The 18,701-nt window shown below is 47.8% G+C and overlaps 1 protein-coding gene across 1 annotated transcript in view; it reads right to left on the bottom strand.

Moving 5' to 3' along the window:
- Positions 1 to 18,701, bottom strand: part of kif21a (kinesin family member 21A) — a 144,480-nt gene that overhangs the window by 50,817 nt on the left and 74,962 nt on the right. Inside the window, exons 12-13 of the mRNA XM_080475707.1 lie at positions 18,181 to 18,265; positions 17,983 to 18,091 (exon numbers count right to left, since the gene is read on the bottom strand). Coding sequence (XP_080331833.1) covers positions 17,983 to 18,091; positions 18,181 to 18,265 — 194 coding nt within the window. The remainder of the gene's footprint in view (positions 1 to 17,982; positions 18,092 to 18,180; positions 18,266 to 18,701) is intronic.

The following is an 18,701-nucleotide window of genomic DNA, read 5'->3' as shown; positions in this document are numbered from 1 at the left end:
CCGCGGTTCCACCGCACTTTCTGTGGCGGAACGTCGCAGGACATATACGTACGGCCATACCAAAAACTGAACAGGAAGTCAGATATTTGGAGGAAAATGGCAGATTTTGGGGAATTTATCATCAAATTTACTACCGTGATTTCTGGACTATAAGCCCCTACTTTTTTGCGCTATGATCCCTACTTATACAATGATGCGGCTACCTAATGTATTTTTAAGGGTTAATGGGCTTCATGCCAGGGATTCATCTCTGGGGCTTTTTTCCCTTTTCACAGAGCTCCATCTGACCCACCACCCCGACACCCTCCACGTGCTTCTCCTGAGCCCATGGGAGGCTCATCGTCGTGGCCACACAGCCTGTGTGTATGGGGCCTCACCTCCGGAGCTCTGCCCTCCTCCACAGCCCACACATGCCACAGCTCAGTCTGAGGAAGGCTCACTCTCTCAGCCTGCGTGCACAGGGCTTCACCCCTGGAGCTCCGCTTCATCCTGGAGCACCAGCTTCAATGCTGCTTGAAGCTTTAATTACTGTTTAGTTTATTATTTGAGCTGATATCCAATGGATATTTACTCTGCATCATATCGGGGGTGATTAGTTGTCCACGCTGTGGTGGTACTATATTGTAATGGAAAACAACCGGGGCTGAGTCGAGTAGAGGCAAGGCAAGTCAAGTTGAGTAAAGGCCGGCACACACCACAGGACAATCGGGACAGTTTTAGTCCCGATCTCCCCCTCCCGAAAACCAGGAGCACAGGCCAGATCGTCGGATGTCTGCAAAACAAGAATTGAGTCTGATGTCCCTGTGGTGTGGGGAGTGTTAAGAGCGATTTTGTCGGGTCCGATCCACTCGGAAGGAGAGATTGGCGATAATGAACATGTTCAATATTTGCGAGTGTATATTATTATTATTTAAGTGTGGTCTGCTAGAGAGGAGCCGAGCAGTACGCAGTGTTGCCAGATCAGACTGACAGTTTCCAGCCCAATCACATCTTAGAACCCGCCCATTCCAATAAAAACAGCCCAAACCACCAAGTTGCCAGACACCTGTGCAAACCCGCAAAATCATAACCCATGCAAAGGAAAACACACCCAGAGCTTCAGATCTGCATCAAATAACCACATATCAATGATAGATAAGGAGGTTTTAGCAAATTGCAACCAGAGTGCAGTAAATCAAGCAGAGGCGACACAAACTGCAAAATGAACCTCAGGCATCCTGGCGCCAGGCCCTGGTTGGGAATAATGACATAAAGCCATGGAGGCCTCATATATTTCATTACTGACATCACAAATGACCTGTATGAGGACTACAGGCAAAACAATTTAAATCCAAACTAAACTACGCACATACAGAGCACCTCTCCCTCCGTCCCTCCCTCCCTCCCTCGCCCCCCCTCCCTCCGTCCCTCCCTCCCTCCCTCCCTCCCCCCCTCCCTCGCCCCCCCCCTCCCTCCCTCTCTCTTCTCTCTGTTTTTCCTCCTCACTGCTTTCCACAGCTGTGGTGCTGAAAGACACAACAACCTGCCGCACAGCAGCTGATTGAGTTTTTCATTCAAAGAGCAGAAGCCATAGAATCAGTGGGCTGCAGTGACCAAAATCAGTCCCAGTGTAAATAAGATCATGTGACATAAATATCATGTGACCTTTATGCAGAATCAGCGTCTTTCCATTAACTTCAACAATGTTGAGAACTTTAACTAGTTACAGTCACTGGAAGCCAGAACAGCTGGATAGTACAGGATGAATCAAATCATTTCAGCTATATGAGAGGGGGGGGGGGGGGGGGGAGGGGGGGGGGGTGTGAGAGAGAGAGTGGGGAGAGAGGGGGAGAGGGGGGGAGAGAGGGGAGAGAGAGAGAGGGGGGGAGAGGGGGAGGGAGGGGAGAGAGAGAGAGAGAGAGAGAGGGGGGAGGGGGGAGGGGGGAGAGAGACAGGGGGGCAGAGAGAGAGAGAGAGAGGGGGGGTAGAGAGAGAGAGAGAGAGAGAGAGAGAGAGAGAGAGGGGGGGAGGGGGGAGAGAGACAGGGGGGGTAGAGAGAGAGAGAGCGAGAGAGAGGGGGGAAGAGAGAGAGAGAGAGGGGGGGTAGAGAGAGAGAGAGAGAGAGCGAGAGAGAGGGGGGAAGAGAGAGAGAGAGAGAGAGGGGGGGTAGAGAGAGAGAGAGAGAGAGAGGGGGGGGAGAGACAGGGGGGGTAGAGAGAGAGAGAGCGAGAGAGAGGGGGGAAGAGAGAGAGAGAGAGAGAGGGGGGGTAGAGAGAGAGAGAGAGAGAGAGAGAGAGAGAGAGAGAGAGGGGGGGAGGGGGGAGAGAGACAGGGAGGGGTAGAGAGAGAGAGAGTGAGAGAGAGGGGGAAGAGAGAGAGAGGGGGGGGGTAGAGAGAGAGAGAGAGAGAGAGAGAGAGGGGGGGGGGGGGGGAGAGAGACGGGGGTAGAGAGAGAGAGAGCGAGAGAGAGGGGGGAAGAGAGAGAGAGAGAGCGAGAGAGAGGGGGGAGAGAGAGAGAGAGGGGGGGTAGAGAGAGAGAGAGAGAGAGTGAGAGAGGGGGGGGAGAGAGAGAGAGAGAGAGAGAGAGAGCGAGAGAGAGAGGGGGGGAGAGAGAGAGAGAGAGAGAGGGGGGGAGGGGGGAGAGAGACAGGGGGGGGTAGAGAGAGAGAGAGCGAGAGAGAGGGGGGAAGAGAGGGGGGAGAAAGAGAGAGAGGGGGGGTAGAGAGAGAGAGAGCAAGAGAGAGGGGGGGTAGAGAGAGAGAGAGAGCGAGAGAGAGGGGGAAGAGACGGGGGAGAGAGAGAGAGATAGAGAGAGAGAGAGAGAGGGGGGGGGGGGGGGGAGCTGTTTTCACAATATTAAAATCTTGCCAAATGTGGACAAAAGCAGCCCAAATTCTAATCTCCAGCCCGATGTATTTGTTTCCTGCCTGACGTAAACAAAAATAGCCCAATTGGCAACACCGGCAGTACGAGGTGTGACGTCATGAGCACCGCTATGAAAGTCAACCAGGCTGAAAGCAACACTGCTGCTGCCACAGACAGAAAGTTCCTGACTCGTTAATGCCTGACGTCATGAGATTACACCATATTAATTCATTGGACAATATGCACAGCACTGTGATCACTCAGTTTCACTTCATTATTTGTCACTGCTCTTCTTTCATTTATATTTCCCATCAGTTTGTTTTGAGGCTGTTTCCCGGTGTGAATGCATTTTGTGTTGGAATATTAACTCACCACCGTGACGGCAGAGTGGATGTGCGTTCCATAAATTAATGTTTCTGCAGTTCTGTCAGACATTATTATTAACCACATTATTACAGATCAACTCTCATGGAACTAAACAAACTTGGAACAAGTCAAGAATAAGAACAAAAACATCCTTCAAAGCCTCGTGACGAGGATTTGTTTTAATGTCAAAAAGGCCGCTCTCAGCACCCCGTCTCTGCTCCGCTGCGCTCCACAAGTAGGCGGGACAATCCGTGCACCAATCAGGAGATTGTAAAAATAGGCAGGTCGTTTTCATTGATCTGATTGATCAGTAGATGGCGCCTTCATTCTCTGCTCCGGAGTTAAATAGCAATGTACCGGGGTGATTCATCCCAGTAAGAAGTGAATCTGCAAACCTGGATCTCCTGAGGTTAACCCTGGGTTAATCTTGAAGTTAGACCGAGAAAAGAAAATCCCAAGTTGTAACTTGATTCGCGGCAACATGTTTGTTTACATGTACATGTCATGTTTTACACTGAAGTCACGTTTGACTAGGCAAGATTTGGAATATAGAGCGCAAAGAACATAGACCTATAGATCTAGTTTTTTAGAAGGCTATGGTCCAGAGCCTGATCCTCTGCTGAAGGATCTGTTAGTGTGTGATGAGCTCCGTGGTCACACCACACACTAACAGATCAGAAGAGGAAGATCTGGTGCATCTGTCTTTTGTGATCATCAAGTGTGTGGTCTCTAAATCTGTGAAGATTTTAAAACTCCTACAGTGTGTGCCAGGCTTTAGTGAAACTCTACAACCACAGTTACCATCAGTGTTTTAAAAAATGTCCTCGCCCAACGCCATTCAAATGTTATGCCACCTTTATAGTACAATTTCCAGTCGTCACAGCCTGAAAATAAAGGTTAAATTTAAGTAGAAGCTTGTGGAATAGCTACTCGCTTTTATGGCTCTCAGAAGAGTTTGACTGTTTAATCTACAGTATGTTAACACTGTGGCAGTACAACACATATACAGTAGAGAGCAGTACACATATAGAGAGCAGTACACATATAGAGAGCAGTACACATATAGAGAGCAGTACACATATAGAGAGCAGTACACATATGCCGACTGACGGAATCGGAGTCCCGCAAGTAGCAAGGACCCGTTCAAGGCTGCTTGCAGCTTTAATTTTTATTATTAGTAACTCTTATACTTTCTTCATTAAGGAAAAAACAATATTTGAGGGCCGAAACATATATTACTTTTTGCAACGCTTTGCACAGTCATCACCCTCATCACTCCAAACACACACACACACACACACACACACACACACACACACACACACACACACACACACACACACACACACACACACACACACACACACACACACACACACACACACACACACACACACACACACACACACACACACATGTTTAATAGATTAGATCTCCGTGTTCGATGACGTTTGCTACTTGAATGTGTTGATTTATGAGATGATTTATGAATTATTGATGAATTAATACATTTTTATTAATAAACGCCTGTTAGCTGAACTGAACGCTTCTTGGTGATTATTGTGTATTTATTGTTGACAATTCACTGGTTTGTAACAGTCTGCGCTCGGATCTCACACCTTCCCTTTTATTTAAGATTGTTATATTTTACACAGAAATAATAACTAACTTAAACAAACCTTTTACAAACGAGACTGATATTATTCATATTAAATATTTCCAGTTTATCTGGTGGTGCCCCAATTTATTATTAATACATAAATAACAAATTCATGCAAATTAATAATTTTTTCATTAATAAATACTTTTTGATAATTTATTAACTTTTAAGTAATTACTCAATTACTTTAGGAGTTGTTAAGGAGTAAATGACCGTTTACTTCCATTAATAATCAACATTTTTCATAAATTACTTCCAGTGATTTATTACTTTCAGTAATCTATTACTTACAGTAATTTAATGCTAATAACCAACCATAAATCCCAACACAGCCCTGGGCAGCTCCTTCAGTGACAGGCTATATTTTCCAACAACACATCAATTCATCTTTCAAAGCATTTTAGAATGCTTTGAAAGAAACCCCCAAAAAATAACTACACTGGAGAAACCTGACCTGCAGCTTTTCAGCCACATTTCTTCTTTCAAACCGGTAAATTAGAAGAGATGTGACAGAGTTAATAATCAGGGACTCGCCACTTGTTGTCTTCATCTCAACATCTCGTAGAAACAAGCGACAACAAACCAGAACTGACTTTAAGCCAATCACAGAGCCAGGGGCAATTTAAAAAGCGCCCCAAGTCTCGGACATGAAATTATGCTGATTAGTTTAATTTCATGTCAGTCATCCATCCATCCATCCATCCATCCATCCATCCATCCATCCATCCATCCATCCATTTTCTTCCGCCTATCCGGGGCCGGGTCGCGGGGGCAGCAGTCTAAGCAAGGAAGCCCAGACGTCCCTCACCCCAGACACGTCCTCCAGCTCTTCCGGTGGGACCCCGAGGCGTTCCCAGGCCAGCCGAGAGACATAGTCTCTCCAGCGTGTCCTAGGTCTGCCCCGAGGCCTCCAACCGGAGGGACATGCCCGGAACACCTCCCTAGGGAGGCGTCCGGGGGGCATCCCAAACAGATGCCCGAGCCTCAGCTGGCTCCTCTGGATGTGGAGGAGCAGCAGCTCTACTCCGAGCTCCTCCCTGGTGACTGAGCTCCTCACCCTATCTCTAAGGGTGCGCCCAGCCACCCTACGGAGGAAACTCATTTCAGCCGCTTGTATCCGGGATCTCCTTCTTTCGGTCACGACCCAAAGCTCATGACCATAGGTGAGGGGAGGAACGAAGATCGACTGGTAAATCCAGAGCCTCGCCTTTTGGCTTAGCTTCTTCACCACGACGGACCGATACAGCGACCGCATAACTGCAGACGCTGCACCGATCCGCCTGTCGATCTCACGCTCCATCTTCCCCCAAATCCTGAACAAGACCCCAAGATACTTGAACTCCTCCACTTGGGACAAGGTCTCTCCACCTACCTGAAGGGGGCAAGCCACCTTTATCCGGTCGAGAACCATGGCCTCGGATTTAGAGGTGCTGATCCTCATCCCAGTTGCGTCACTCGGCTGCGAACCGTGCCAGTGCACGCTGAAGGTCCAGGTTTGATGAAGCCACCAGGACCACATCGTCTGCAAAAAGCAGAGACGGGATCCTGTGGTCCCCAAACTGGACCCCCTCCGGTCCCAGGCTGTGCCTAGAAATTCTGTCCATAAAAGTTCTGAACAGAACCGGTGACAAAGGACAGCCCTGCCGGAGGCCAATGTGCACTGGGAACAGGTCCAACTTACTGCCGGCAATGCGAACCAAACTCCTGCTGCGGGCGTACAGGGACCGGACAGTCCTTAGCAAAGGGTCCTGGACTCCATACTGCCGGAGCACCCCCCATAGGACGTCTCGAGGGACACGGTCGAACGCCTTCTCCAGGTCCACAAAACACATGTGGACTGGTTGGGCAAACTCCCTTGAGCCCTCGAGCACCCGGTGGAGAGTATAGAGCTGGTCCAGTGTTCCACGACCTGGACGAAATCTGCATTGTTCCTCTTGGATCCGAGGTTCTGCTAACGGCCGGATCCTCCTCTCCAGAACCCTGGAATAGACTTTCCCAGGGAGGCTGACGAGTGTGATCCCCCTGTAGTTGGAACACACTCTCCGATCCCCCTTCTTAAAAAGTCACTCTGGTGTTAATCAGTCATTGGTGAGACGGCTACTAAGCCCCGCCTCCACAGGGCGGCTTTCCTCATCGCCCCAGGCTGCTCACACACACACAGACTACTAGAGAGAGAGAAATCAAGAAATCCTCTCTTTTATTGAAAGATTATCTGGAGAAAATGAAGAGAATACTGTTCAGGGCCCATTGTTAGTTTGTTGCATAAACAAATTTTGACCGTATTACAGTTTATTCATATATTTTATATTAAAAAAATAAATAAAAAATTCCTCTTGCTTCCACCAGAAGGGGCGCGGCACCCCGGCGCCCTCTGTTGACCAGCCGCCACTGCTTGTACTTGTGTACAATTTGGGGACATGGCAATGGCCAATCACACATTGGAACAGGAAGTGCAATGTAATTAGCCAGTACATGGTCAGATTAGCCTTAAAGTTGACATATTGCATCAGAGACCATAATCACAGCTACGTCACAATGACGACCATCAGTGTCACTTGCTGGAAAAAGGAAGTGGGGTGTACTTGCTCAGATCTGGCTCAAACTTCAAACGTCACATGAGACTCCTCGTCTGCAGTGGTGAAGAAGGCCAGAGCGGCTCCACTTCCTGAGAGTTCTCAGGAGGGAGAACCTGAACACTCAGCTGCTGGTAACCTCCTACCGCTCCAGCAGAGAGAGTGTGCTGACCTACACCATCAGGGTGGAGTACTCCAGCTGCACCGAGGCAGAGAGGGTGGTGAGGACAGCTGCCCTCTGCCCTCCCTCCTGGATAGCTACAACTCCCGCTGCCTCAGTAGAGCCCGGAATATTGTGAAGGACTCCTCTCACCCCGGCCATCATCTCTTGGACTTGTTGCCCTCTGGCAGGCGCTACAGGTCACTAGGAACCAGAACTAATAGACTGAGGGACAGCTTCTATCCAAGAGCTGTCACTGCACTCAACTCAAAGTAATCCTGGATTCAGAAATACTCCCTTCCTCTATGCACTTCATTGGTGACTTTCTCTACAGCCACAGATCTCCCTCTTTTAATCTTTTTAAATTTGTATTTATTCTGTGTTTTTATTTTGTATTTATTCTGTGTTTTTATTTTGTATTTATTCTGTGTTTCTCACCAGGGAGCTGCCACTCAATCTCATTGTTCGTTTTTTTACGACAATGGCAATAAAGGCTTTTGATTTGATTTGATCACAAAGGACAGTTAGAACCATCGAGCATAGCTGGGGCTGCTAAATGTCCTCTGAAAAATGGAATTGTCCCATATTTAAACAAAAGTACACGTCCCATATTGCGCTGAACAGGGATGCACTTTGTATTCCCATGCAAATCAAATAAAAACTGTAAAATGTCAATGGAATTAATGACTAACAGGGCGTGTCATGCGGAACCTTATGCTTCATATTAGATCTAATATTCTCTCAGTATTCTGCATGTTCCTTTACTGTGGCTTGATGAGGAAACAACAGATTTGAGATTGTTACGAATGAACACAATTATTTATTAAACAAAGACATTCTCACCACATGGTCAGCTGCACAGGACACCGGGGTGCCCTCCCCAGCTAAAGACTTTTGAATGACAGAGGCGGACTTTCTCTATCTGGGTCCTCCCTGTGACCCTTGACCCCGTGACCACGCCGGGCAATCACAATGACTCCTGTCCTCTGAGGGGGGCTCCAGTTTGCCATGTTTTGCTCACAAAATGATGGCAAAACTCAGAGAAGAATGCGAAGCTGTTGTCTCTGTAACAGTGAACCTAAAATGGCAGACTCCATCAGGTTAAAATACTCCTACACTCACCTGCTTTGTGGCTAATCAGCTGACAGCATACTCACAACTGAGTATGATAATGCAGAATGCAGCTTATCTCATTGGTCGAAGTACGGTTACTCGCCAATAATTGTATACAAAGCAGCAAGGGTGGGAGTGACTCCGGCCATACAGCTTTAACCAGGAAAGATTTTTTAATATTTTGTACATATGAACTGGAACACCATGGCAGGAGGACATGAAACACATAACCTTCTTCACTGAACTTACAACTACTAAACTAAACTAAACTAGACCAACTAACTAACTAGAGTAACTAAACAACACAATCACTAACAACACTACCAGCCTAATAGAACCCCCAACAATGACAGACATTGGAAATATCTTGAACTTGGTCCTATTTGCCTTCAAAATGTATCCGTTGCATCAGAGGCGAGACAAACTGACAGCCAGAGGACAACAACGTGTATGGAAGTAATGTGTAAGAATGCAAAACTTTAAATGTATTCTTTATATATGTGTTTATATATGTATGTGTTTGTATATTGTTTGGTGTATACATATATATTCTATATTATATAGCATTTTTACTGCATATATTTGCATATATAATACTATTTTTCATACAGAAAGATATTTATAAATAGAACTATTGAATATTGGATAAGGGGTAGGATTTGATAAGTTTTACTTTTTCCTATCCCTTTTCAGGAAATGTTAATCAAATACATGAGGTATATATGCATGTGTATGTATGTTGTAGCTAGGTACACATATTTTAATAAGGTATAATTTATTTATATTATCATCAAAGTTATGTGTGTGTGTGTGTGTGTGTGTGTGTGTGTGTGTGTGTGTGTGTGTGTGTGTGTGTGTGTGTACAGATTATATGGCTATTGGTTTAAGTATGTGACTGCACACATGTGAAGTGCCATATTCCTGAAATGAATGAATTAAAATCAATAAATCTAGATATTTTCTGATCTATAACTTCAACACACATTAATTGTTTCTTCACACAGATGTGTTGATGAGCAGAGCTACCACAACAGAGTGAAGGATTGTCTAAACTTAAGGGACAGAATTTCCTTCTTGTCTATGTCGTAGGGAAGCACCGAACCACCTTTTTTCGCTTCCGAGCCGATCCCTGAATTTGGATATCTGCCGATACCGATACTATTCCGATACCAGAGCTGTTTGCTTGAATATTATTATTATCATTAGCGACGTCCCGATCACTCTTTTTCCCCCGATACCGATCCGATTTTTCAGAATTGAGTATCGGCCGATACCGATACTTTCCCGATCCGATACTCACATTACTATTTCAAAGATACCCAATAGTGTATTTTTGGATCAACTAAGATGTCTGAAGCTAGAAGTACTATTGGCAGAAGCTTTGTTTACCTAGAAATTATTGTAAAACTCACTTATTGAATCAAAATTCTTCTCAGAACGACTTCAGAACTTATTTAAACTTTATTCAGTCAGAACAACAAAACCCAGTTACTCTCTGCAGTCTTGTTTCTCTTATTTATCTTAACTTAAACTACTTCACCTGCATTTTGTGGCAAATAAAAAATTTTGAAAATGAAACCCAGTGAATCAGTTTGACTAACATATAAAGTATAAAAAACTACAACATAAAGAGTATTCAGTAAAACCAATCAGAAGAACCCAATTCCCAATGGCCTTTAGGGGCGCTGTGACTCACCAAACACAACAAGAACACAGAAGAAGACAGACCACATAGAAATATAGAAGTAGACTTCTGCACATAAACACATAACCCACTATATATCACTCTAGTTTTATAGGTCTATGGCCCCGCTCCCACTGCTTCTAGCTTCTGCAGCTCCAACCGAGCTTCTAGTCCCTGATTGTTCTGGTTATTAGGTGACGTAGCGGACCGTGGTGGGGGGAGGAGGGGGGCCATTACGTCATCTTATTTCCACAGATGATCGTCTTTGCTGAGCGTACTCCACCGCATGTTTACTTTTTAGATGTCTTATCAGATTAGTTGTGTTAAACGAAGCTCTGGTGCTCCACCTCTCGGGACTGTGTTGAAGCTCTGGTGCTCCACCTCTCAGGACTGTGGTGAAGCTCTGGTGCTCCACCTCTCGGGACTGTGGTGAAGCTCTGGTGCTCCACCTCTCGGGACTGTGGTGAAGCTCTGGTGCTCCACCTCTCGGGACTGGGGTGAAGCTCTGGTGCTCCACCTCTCAGGACTGTGGTGAAGCTCTGGTGCTCCACCTCTCGGGACTGGGGTGAAGCTCTGGTGCTCCACCTCTCGGGACTGTGGTGAAGCTCTGGTGCTCCACCTCTCAGGACTGGTTTGGTTATCCACCTTAAACTCCCTCCAGACTGCTGGTTGATCCTCTCAGTGGCTTCAGGCTGCTCACCTCAGTTTACGGCAGGTGGCACACGGGGCTCGCTTTACGGCAGGTGGCACACGGGGCTCGCTTTACGGCAGGTGGCACACGGGGCTCGCTTTACGGCAGGTGACAGGAAAAAGGATTTTTTTTTTTTTTTTTTTAGATCGGTGGGGTGATCGGCTGGATTTGCCGATTCCCGATCAGTCACAAATCACCAATATCGGCCCCGATCCGATATCTACCGATCGGATCGGGACATCCCTAATTATCATTAATGGTGATTTTATATGAGGGTGTAATAAATTGAAATGTACTAAAGTATACATGTATTCTCTCTAAAGACAACTTGAGGTTAGTATCAGGACAGTAAAGGAAGCAGTACAAAGTATTTTAGTTCCATGTGGACAATGTGGGGGTCTGCGTGACGTCATCATCTCATAATAAACTAGTTCTATCTTTAGAACCTCAGAATGACTTTATTAATCCCTGGGGAAACTCTTTAGTAACGCAGCATAAACAGCAATTTTTCCAGCAATAACGCAGCTCCAATTTGGACTATTTTCCCAGAGTTTTACATGGAGCAGGATGTGTGAATCACCCGCTGAGTGGCTTTTCATTGTTTTGATGCGGCTGTCAGTGCTGTTGTCGTGGCTGAGGAGGCGTTTTAAAACAGTCAGCCTGGCTGCAGCGCCTCCAGAGACTGCAGTACATCCAGAACAGCAGCCAGGATCCTGATGAGGGTCCAAAAACACGACCACATCACCCATCCATCCATCCATTTTCTTCCGCTTATCCGGGGCCGGGTCGCGGGGGCAGCAGTCTAAGCAAGGAAGCCCAGACTTCCCTCGCCCCAGACACGTCCTCCAGCTCTTCCGGTGGGACCCCGAGGCGTTCCCAGGCCAGCCGAAAGACATAGTCTCTCCAGCGTGTCCTAGGTCTGCCCCGAGGCCTCCTACCGGAGGGACATGCCCGGAACACCTCCCGAGGGAGGCGTCCATGGGGCATCCGAAACAGATGCCCGAGCCACCTCAGCTGGCTCCTCTCGATGCGGAGGAGCAGCGGCTCTACTCCGAGCTCCTCCCTGGTGACTGAGCTCCTCACCCTATCTCTAAGGGGGCGCCCAGCCACCCTACGGAGGAAACTCATTTCAGCCGCTTGTATCCGGGATCTCGTTCTTTCGGTCATGACCCAAAGCTCATGACCATAGGTGAGGGTAGGAACGAAGATCGACTGGTAAATCGAGAGCCTCGCCTTTTAGCTTCGCTCCTTCTTCACCACGACGGACCGATACAGCGACCGCATAACTGCAGACGCTGCACCGATCCGCCTGTCGATCTCACGCTCCATCTTCCCCCCACTCGTGAACAAGACCCCGAGATACTTGAACTCCTCCACTTGAGACAAGGTCTCTCCACCAACCTGAAGGGGGCAAGCCACCTTTTTCCGGTCGAGAACCATGGCCTCGGATTTAGAGGTGCTGATCCTCATCCCAGTTGCGTCACTCGGCTGCGAACCGTGCCAGTGCACGCTGAGGGTCCAGGTTTGATGAAGCCACCAGGACCACATCGTCTGCAAAAAGCAGAGACGAGATCCTGTGGTCCCCAAACCAGACCCCCTCCGGTCCCTGGCTGTGCCTAGAAATTCTGTCCATAAAAGTTATGAACAGAACCGGTGACAAAGGACAGCCCTGCCGGAGGCCAACGTGCACTGGGAACAGGTCCGACTTACTGCCGGCAATGCGAACCAAACTCCTGCTCCGGGCGTACAGGGACCGGACAGCCCTTAGCAAAGGGTCCCGGACTCCATACTCCCGGAGCACCCCCCACAGGACGTCCCGAGGGACACAGTCGAACGCCTTCTCCAGGTCCACAAAACACATGTGGACTGATTGGGCGAACTCCCATGAACCCTCGAGTACCCGGTGGAGAGTATAGAGCTGGTCCAGTGTTCCACGACCTGGACGAAAACTGCATTGTTCCTCTTGGATCCGAGGTTCGACTAACGGCCGGGTCCTCCTCTCCAGTACCCTGGAATAAACTTTCCCAGGGAGGCTGAGGAGTGTGATCCCCCTGTAGTTGGAACACACCCTCCGATCCCCCTTCTTAAAAAGAGGGACCACCACCCCGGTCTGCCACTCCAGAGGCACTGTCCCCGACCGCCACGCAATGTTGCAGAGACGTGTCAGCCACGACAGTCCCTGCACATCCAGAGACTTAAGGAACTCAGGGCGAATCTCATCCACTCCCGGTGCCTTGCCACCGAGGAGCTTAGCAACTACCTCGGTGACTTCAGCCTGGGTAATGGACGAGTCTACCTCTGAGAACCCAGCCTCTGCTTCCTCAGTGGAAGACGTGATGGTGGGATTGAGGAGGTCCTCGAAGTATTCCTTCCACCGCCCGACGACATCTCCAGTTGAGGTCAACAGCTCCCCACCTCCACTGTAAACGGTGTTGGTGAAAAACTGCTTCCCCCTCCTGAGGCGCCGGACGGTTTGCCAGAATTTCCTCGGGGCCGACCGATAGTCCTCCTCCATGGCCTCCCCGAACTCCTCCCAGGCCCGAGTTTTTGCCTCCACCACGGCCCGGGCTGCGCCCCGCCTGGCCTGCCGGTACCCGTCAGCTGCCTCAGGAGTCCTATGAGCTAACAGCGCCCGATAGGACTCCTTCTTCAGCTTGACGACATCCCTTACTTCCGGTGTCCACCACCGGGTTCAGGGGTTGCCGCCATGACAGGCACCAGAGACCCTGCGACCACAGCTCCGAGTAGCAGCTTCAACAATGGAGGTGGAGAACATAGTCCACTCGGACTCAATGTCTCCAACCTCCCCCGGAATCCGTGAGAAGCTCTCCCGGAGGCGGGAGTTGAAGACTGCGCGGACAGAGGGCTCGGCCAGGCGTTCCCAACAGACCCTCATGACACGTTTGGGCCTGCCGAGTCTGTCCGGCTTTCTCCCCGTCCAGCGCATCCAACTCACCACCAGGTGGTGATCAGTTGACAGCTCTGCCCCTCCCATCCTGAAATCCCTTCACTGGCTCCCTGTCTAACTCAGAATTGAGAACAAGGTGTCCCTCCTCACCCCCAAAGCATCTACTCCCCCCCCCCCCTTTACCTGCAAGAACTTCTCATCCCCCAGAACTCTGCTCGTACCCTCCGCTCTTCAGCCAAAATCTCTCTCCAAGTCCCCAGAACTAACCTCTGCACTATGGGTGATCAGGCCTTCTCCTCAGTTGCCCCAAAACTGTGGAACGCCCTCCCTGACCACTAGAGGGCTCTACAAACCACTGAATCTTTTAAACAAAAACTAAAAACCTATCTTTTAAAAAAAAATGCCTTTTTTTAATGTTTTATGTGTCCCTTTTAAACTTTAACAGACTTTTCTCGCCCTGACCTACCTTTTGTTTTAACACTTTTTATTTTTTTATTTTGTATTTTTCTGTAGCACTTTGAGATTGTTTAAATGTAAAGTGCGTTACAAATACAATGTATTATTATTATTATTATTATTATTATTATTATTATTATTAGTGGCCGCCTCGCTGTACAACTGTACAGCTTTGCTAACGTCCACGTTGCTGTGTTGCTTTGCTAACGTCCACGTTGCTGCGTTGCTTTGCTAACATCCACATTGCTGTGTTGCTTTGCTAACGTCCACGTTGCTGTGTTGCTTTGCTAACATCCACGTTGCTGTGTTGCTTTGCTAACGTCCACGTTGCTGCGTTGCTTTGCTAACATCCACATTGCTGTGTTGCTTTGCTAACGTCCACGTTGCTGTGTTGCTTTGCTAACATCCACATTGCTGTGTTGGTTTGCTAATGTCCACGTTGCTGTGTTGCTTTGCTAACATCCACGTTGCTGCGTTGCTTTGCTAACATCCACGTTGCTGTGTTGCTTTGCTAACATCCATGTTGCTGTGTTGCTTTGCTAACATCCACATTGCTGTGTTGCTTTGCTAACATCCACGTTGCTGTGTTGCTTTGCTAACATCCACATTGCTGTGTTGCTTTGCTAACATCCACATTGCTGTGTTGCTTTGCTAACATCCACGTTGCTGCGTTGCTTTGCTAACATCCACATTGCTGTGTTGCTTTGCTAACGTCCACGTTGCTGTGTTGCTTTGCTAACATCCACATTGCTGTGTTGGTTTGCTAATGTCCACGTTGCTGTGTTGCTTTGCTAACATCCACGTTGCTGTGTTGCTTTGCTAACATCCATGTTGCTGTGTTGCTTTGCTAACATCCACATTGCTGTGTTGCTTTGCTAACATCCACGTTGCTGTGTTGCTTTGCTAACATCCACGTTGCTGCGTTGCTTTGCTAACATCCACATTGCTGTGTTGCTTTGCTAACATCCACATTGCTGTGTTGCTGTGTTGCTTTGCTAACATCCACATTGCTGTGTTGCTTTGCTAACATCCACGTTGCTGCGTTGCTTTGCTAACATCCACATTGCTGTGTTGCTTTGCTAACATCCACATTGCTGCGTTGCTTTGCTAACATCCACGTTGCTGCGTTGCTTTGCTAACATCCACGTTGCTGTGTTGCTTTGTGGTGTTTTGAGTGTAAAATGCATCCAAACAGCAACATGTTGCCATGAAAAGTTGGATAGCACAGTGCTACTTCCCTAGCCTGCTCGCTGGCTGCAAACTGTGGACTGGATTTCCTGCCTCATTCCTCCTGGTCTCATTGAGACCCGCCTCCCTTCAGGAAATCCAGTCCACAGTTTGCAGCCAGCGAGCAGAGCAGCAGCAGGGAAACACTGGGGATCATTTCAGAACCATGAAGCAGACCAGGATCATGGATCAGACCAGGATCATGGATCAGACCAGGATCATGGATCAGACCAGGATCATGGAGCAGACCAGGATCATGAAGCAGACCAGGATCATGGATCAGACCAGGATCATGGATCAGACCAGGATCATGGAGCAGACCAGGATCATGAAGCAGACCAGGATCATGGATCAGACCAGGATCATGAAGCAGACCAGGATCATGGATCAGACCAGGATCATGGATCAGACCAGGATCATGAAGCAGACCAGGATCATGGATCAGACCAGGATCATGAAGCAGACCAGGATCATGGATCAGACCAGGATCATGAAGCAGACCAGGATCATGAAGCAGACCAGGATCATGGATCAGGAACCTCTGCAGGCTGGAGCGGATCGAGCCCATCCCTACTATGTAGAAAACATTAACCTGTACTAAGAAGGAGATGGCAGGTGTCCATCTACGGTTATGTGAGGGAACTATTCCTGGGGGGTGATTCCAAACAACCTGAACATTTGAATGGTGATAGAAGTGACGCTGGTGAGCACAGCTGACTTGAATCTTTGCAAAATATCTCAGACGTTTGACGTTTCCCTTCCAAACAAGAAGTGCAGTGTAAAATGCTTGTACATCTTCAGATTGGCCTCAAAGTTGACATAAGAGCCTGCCCCTCACCACAGCTCCATCACAATCACGACCATCAGCGATAGCGCCACCTGCTGGAGGGAAGTACGGTCTACAGAACCTGTCCATTGTCTGATTGCCCCTCACCACAGCTCCATCACAATCACGACCATCAGCGATAGCGCCACCTGCTGGAGGGAAGTACGGTCTACAGAACCTGTCCATTGTCTGATTGCCCCTCACCACAGCTCCATCACAATCACGACCATCAGCGATAGCGCCACCTGCTGGAGGGAAGTACGGTCTACAGAACCTGTCCATTGTCTGATTGCCCCTCACCACAGCTCCATCACAATCACGACCATCAGCGATAGCGCCACCTGCTGGAGGGAAGTACGGTCTACAGAACCTGTCCATTGTCTGATTGCCCCTCACCACAGCTCCATCACAATCACGACCATCAGCGATAGCGCCACCTGCTGGAGGGAAGTACGGTCTACAGAACCTGTCCATTGCCTGATTGCCCCTCATTAGATGACATACAAACGCCGACTGACTCGGTCAGAATCCCGCAAGTAGCGAGGATCCGTTGAAGGATTTCTTTATTTTATTTTACACACCAGAGTCGTTTTCAAAATAGCTTATATAGGATAAAATGCTAAAACTACTAGAATTTCCCCCACAAAAAAGGGGGGGAGGGGCCTAAAAATGAAACAAATAAATAAACAAATCAAGCAAAACTGCTTAGAAAAGGGATAAAATGGTTCAAATGTCTGTCCATCCTAAGACTCTATAAGTCCTCAGTGTAAATAATGTTTGGTGTTTCAGTTCATTACATCCTTTCTGTGTATATTAGTCATCATTAAGCCTTGCATATATTCAGATTAAGAATTACTAATTACATTTTCTTCCAGTCTTATTTATTATCTAACGATCTATTTATTCTGTATGGAGTAAAGCTGACAGGATTAATAAAGTATTTCTATTCTATTCTGTTGTAAAATGAAAAATTATACATATATGCAAATTGTAATTAAGCCTTTGTTTTTGTCCAAACTCCTGAATCTTCATGAAACGTTAGCAGCTGCGCCAGCCTCATTTTAAAGTGTCAACGTGTTTTACGGCTCCAGGTTAGGTTGATTCAGTGGAAAATAACCAAAATGTAGGTAATAAAAGTTTCAGCCCTGTGGTGGAGACGTCAATGTCTTCTAGTGTTAAACATTCGTCCTGTGGGGGCGTGTCCTGGGACAGACTGTTTCCTTCTTTCTCACAGTGATGAAACCTCATCAGGTTTTCTTCAATGCTCAGAAGTATTGGAGTAAAACAGAGAGTACATGTGAGTTTTACCTGGTGACAGTGTGTTCTCACAGGAATAATCTGATGAGGAGAAGTTGGGCTGCATGGAAATGAACTGACTGACTGGGAGGACGTTTTCTTTGCTCTCGTGTTTTGTTTCATGGGAAAATCTCATTTGTGGTTCAATCCTTTGAGCAGCCTCATGGTGGTCGGATACCTTTTTCATCGGACTCAGAGTCGGAGTCCTCTGAGCTCTCCTCCACATCCATCTCTTCCTCTTCCTCTTCCTCCTCCTCCTCATCATGGTCGCTGCCGTTGTGAGCCTCCTGTAATACACACAGACGCACACACACACACACATGAGTATCTGCATGCGTTGGTCTTCATCATCAGGTGAAGCGTAAACATCTACCACCTCTGCATCCTCGCTGCTCCGCTCCATCAGCTCCTTCTCACGGACCTTCTCTTGTTCGTTGTCAGGAACTTCTTCTTTGTTGGCGCTGAAAGATTCAGAGAGGAGACGGAATGAAAGCCAGCTCCAACCAGTGGATCCACTGCAGGTACACTAACTTCAAACATTCTGATGGGAGGTGATGGCATTAAGAAGCGGTCTTCACAGGGTTACAGTCTTTTGACAAATAAGCTCACAGATCAGGATTCAGGCTATCAGACTTTATCTGTGTTGACATTTACAATCTGCATGCAGCGGAGGAAAGGAACAGCTCATTTTCATGAAACACAAACAACTATACCTGTGCTAAACCTGTGCTAAACCTGTGCTAAACCTGTGCTAAACCTGTGCTAAACCTGTGCTAAACCTGTGCTAAACCTGTCCGTGGGCCAAACCCGGCTGTCGACAATATCCAATCTGGCCCACAAGATGATTGAGCAAAGTGGACAGGACTGAGTAACCCCGCCCCCTCAAATCTCAGAAAT

This window comes from Lipophrys pholis (genome assembly GCF_963383615.2).
Source record: "Lipophrys pholis genome assembly, chromosome: 11".
In the NCBI taxonomy this organism is placed as follows: Eukaryota; Metazoa; Chordata; class Actinopteri; order Blenniiformes; family Blenniidae; genus Lipophrys; species Lipophrys pholis.
Note: the sequence above shows the minus strand (reverse complement) of the source record. Positions and strands in the feature narration are given on the sequence as shown.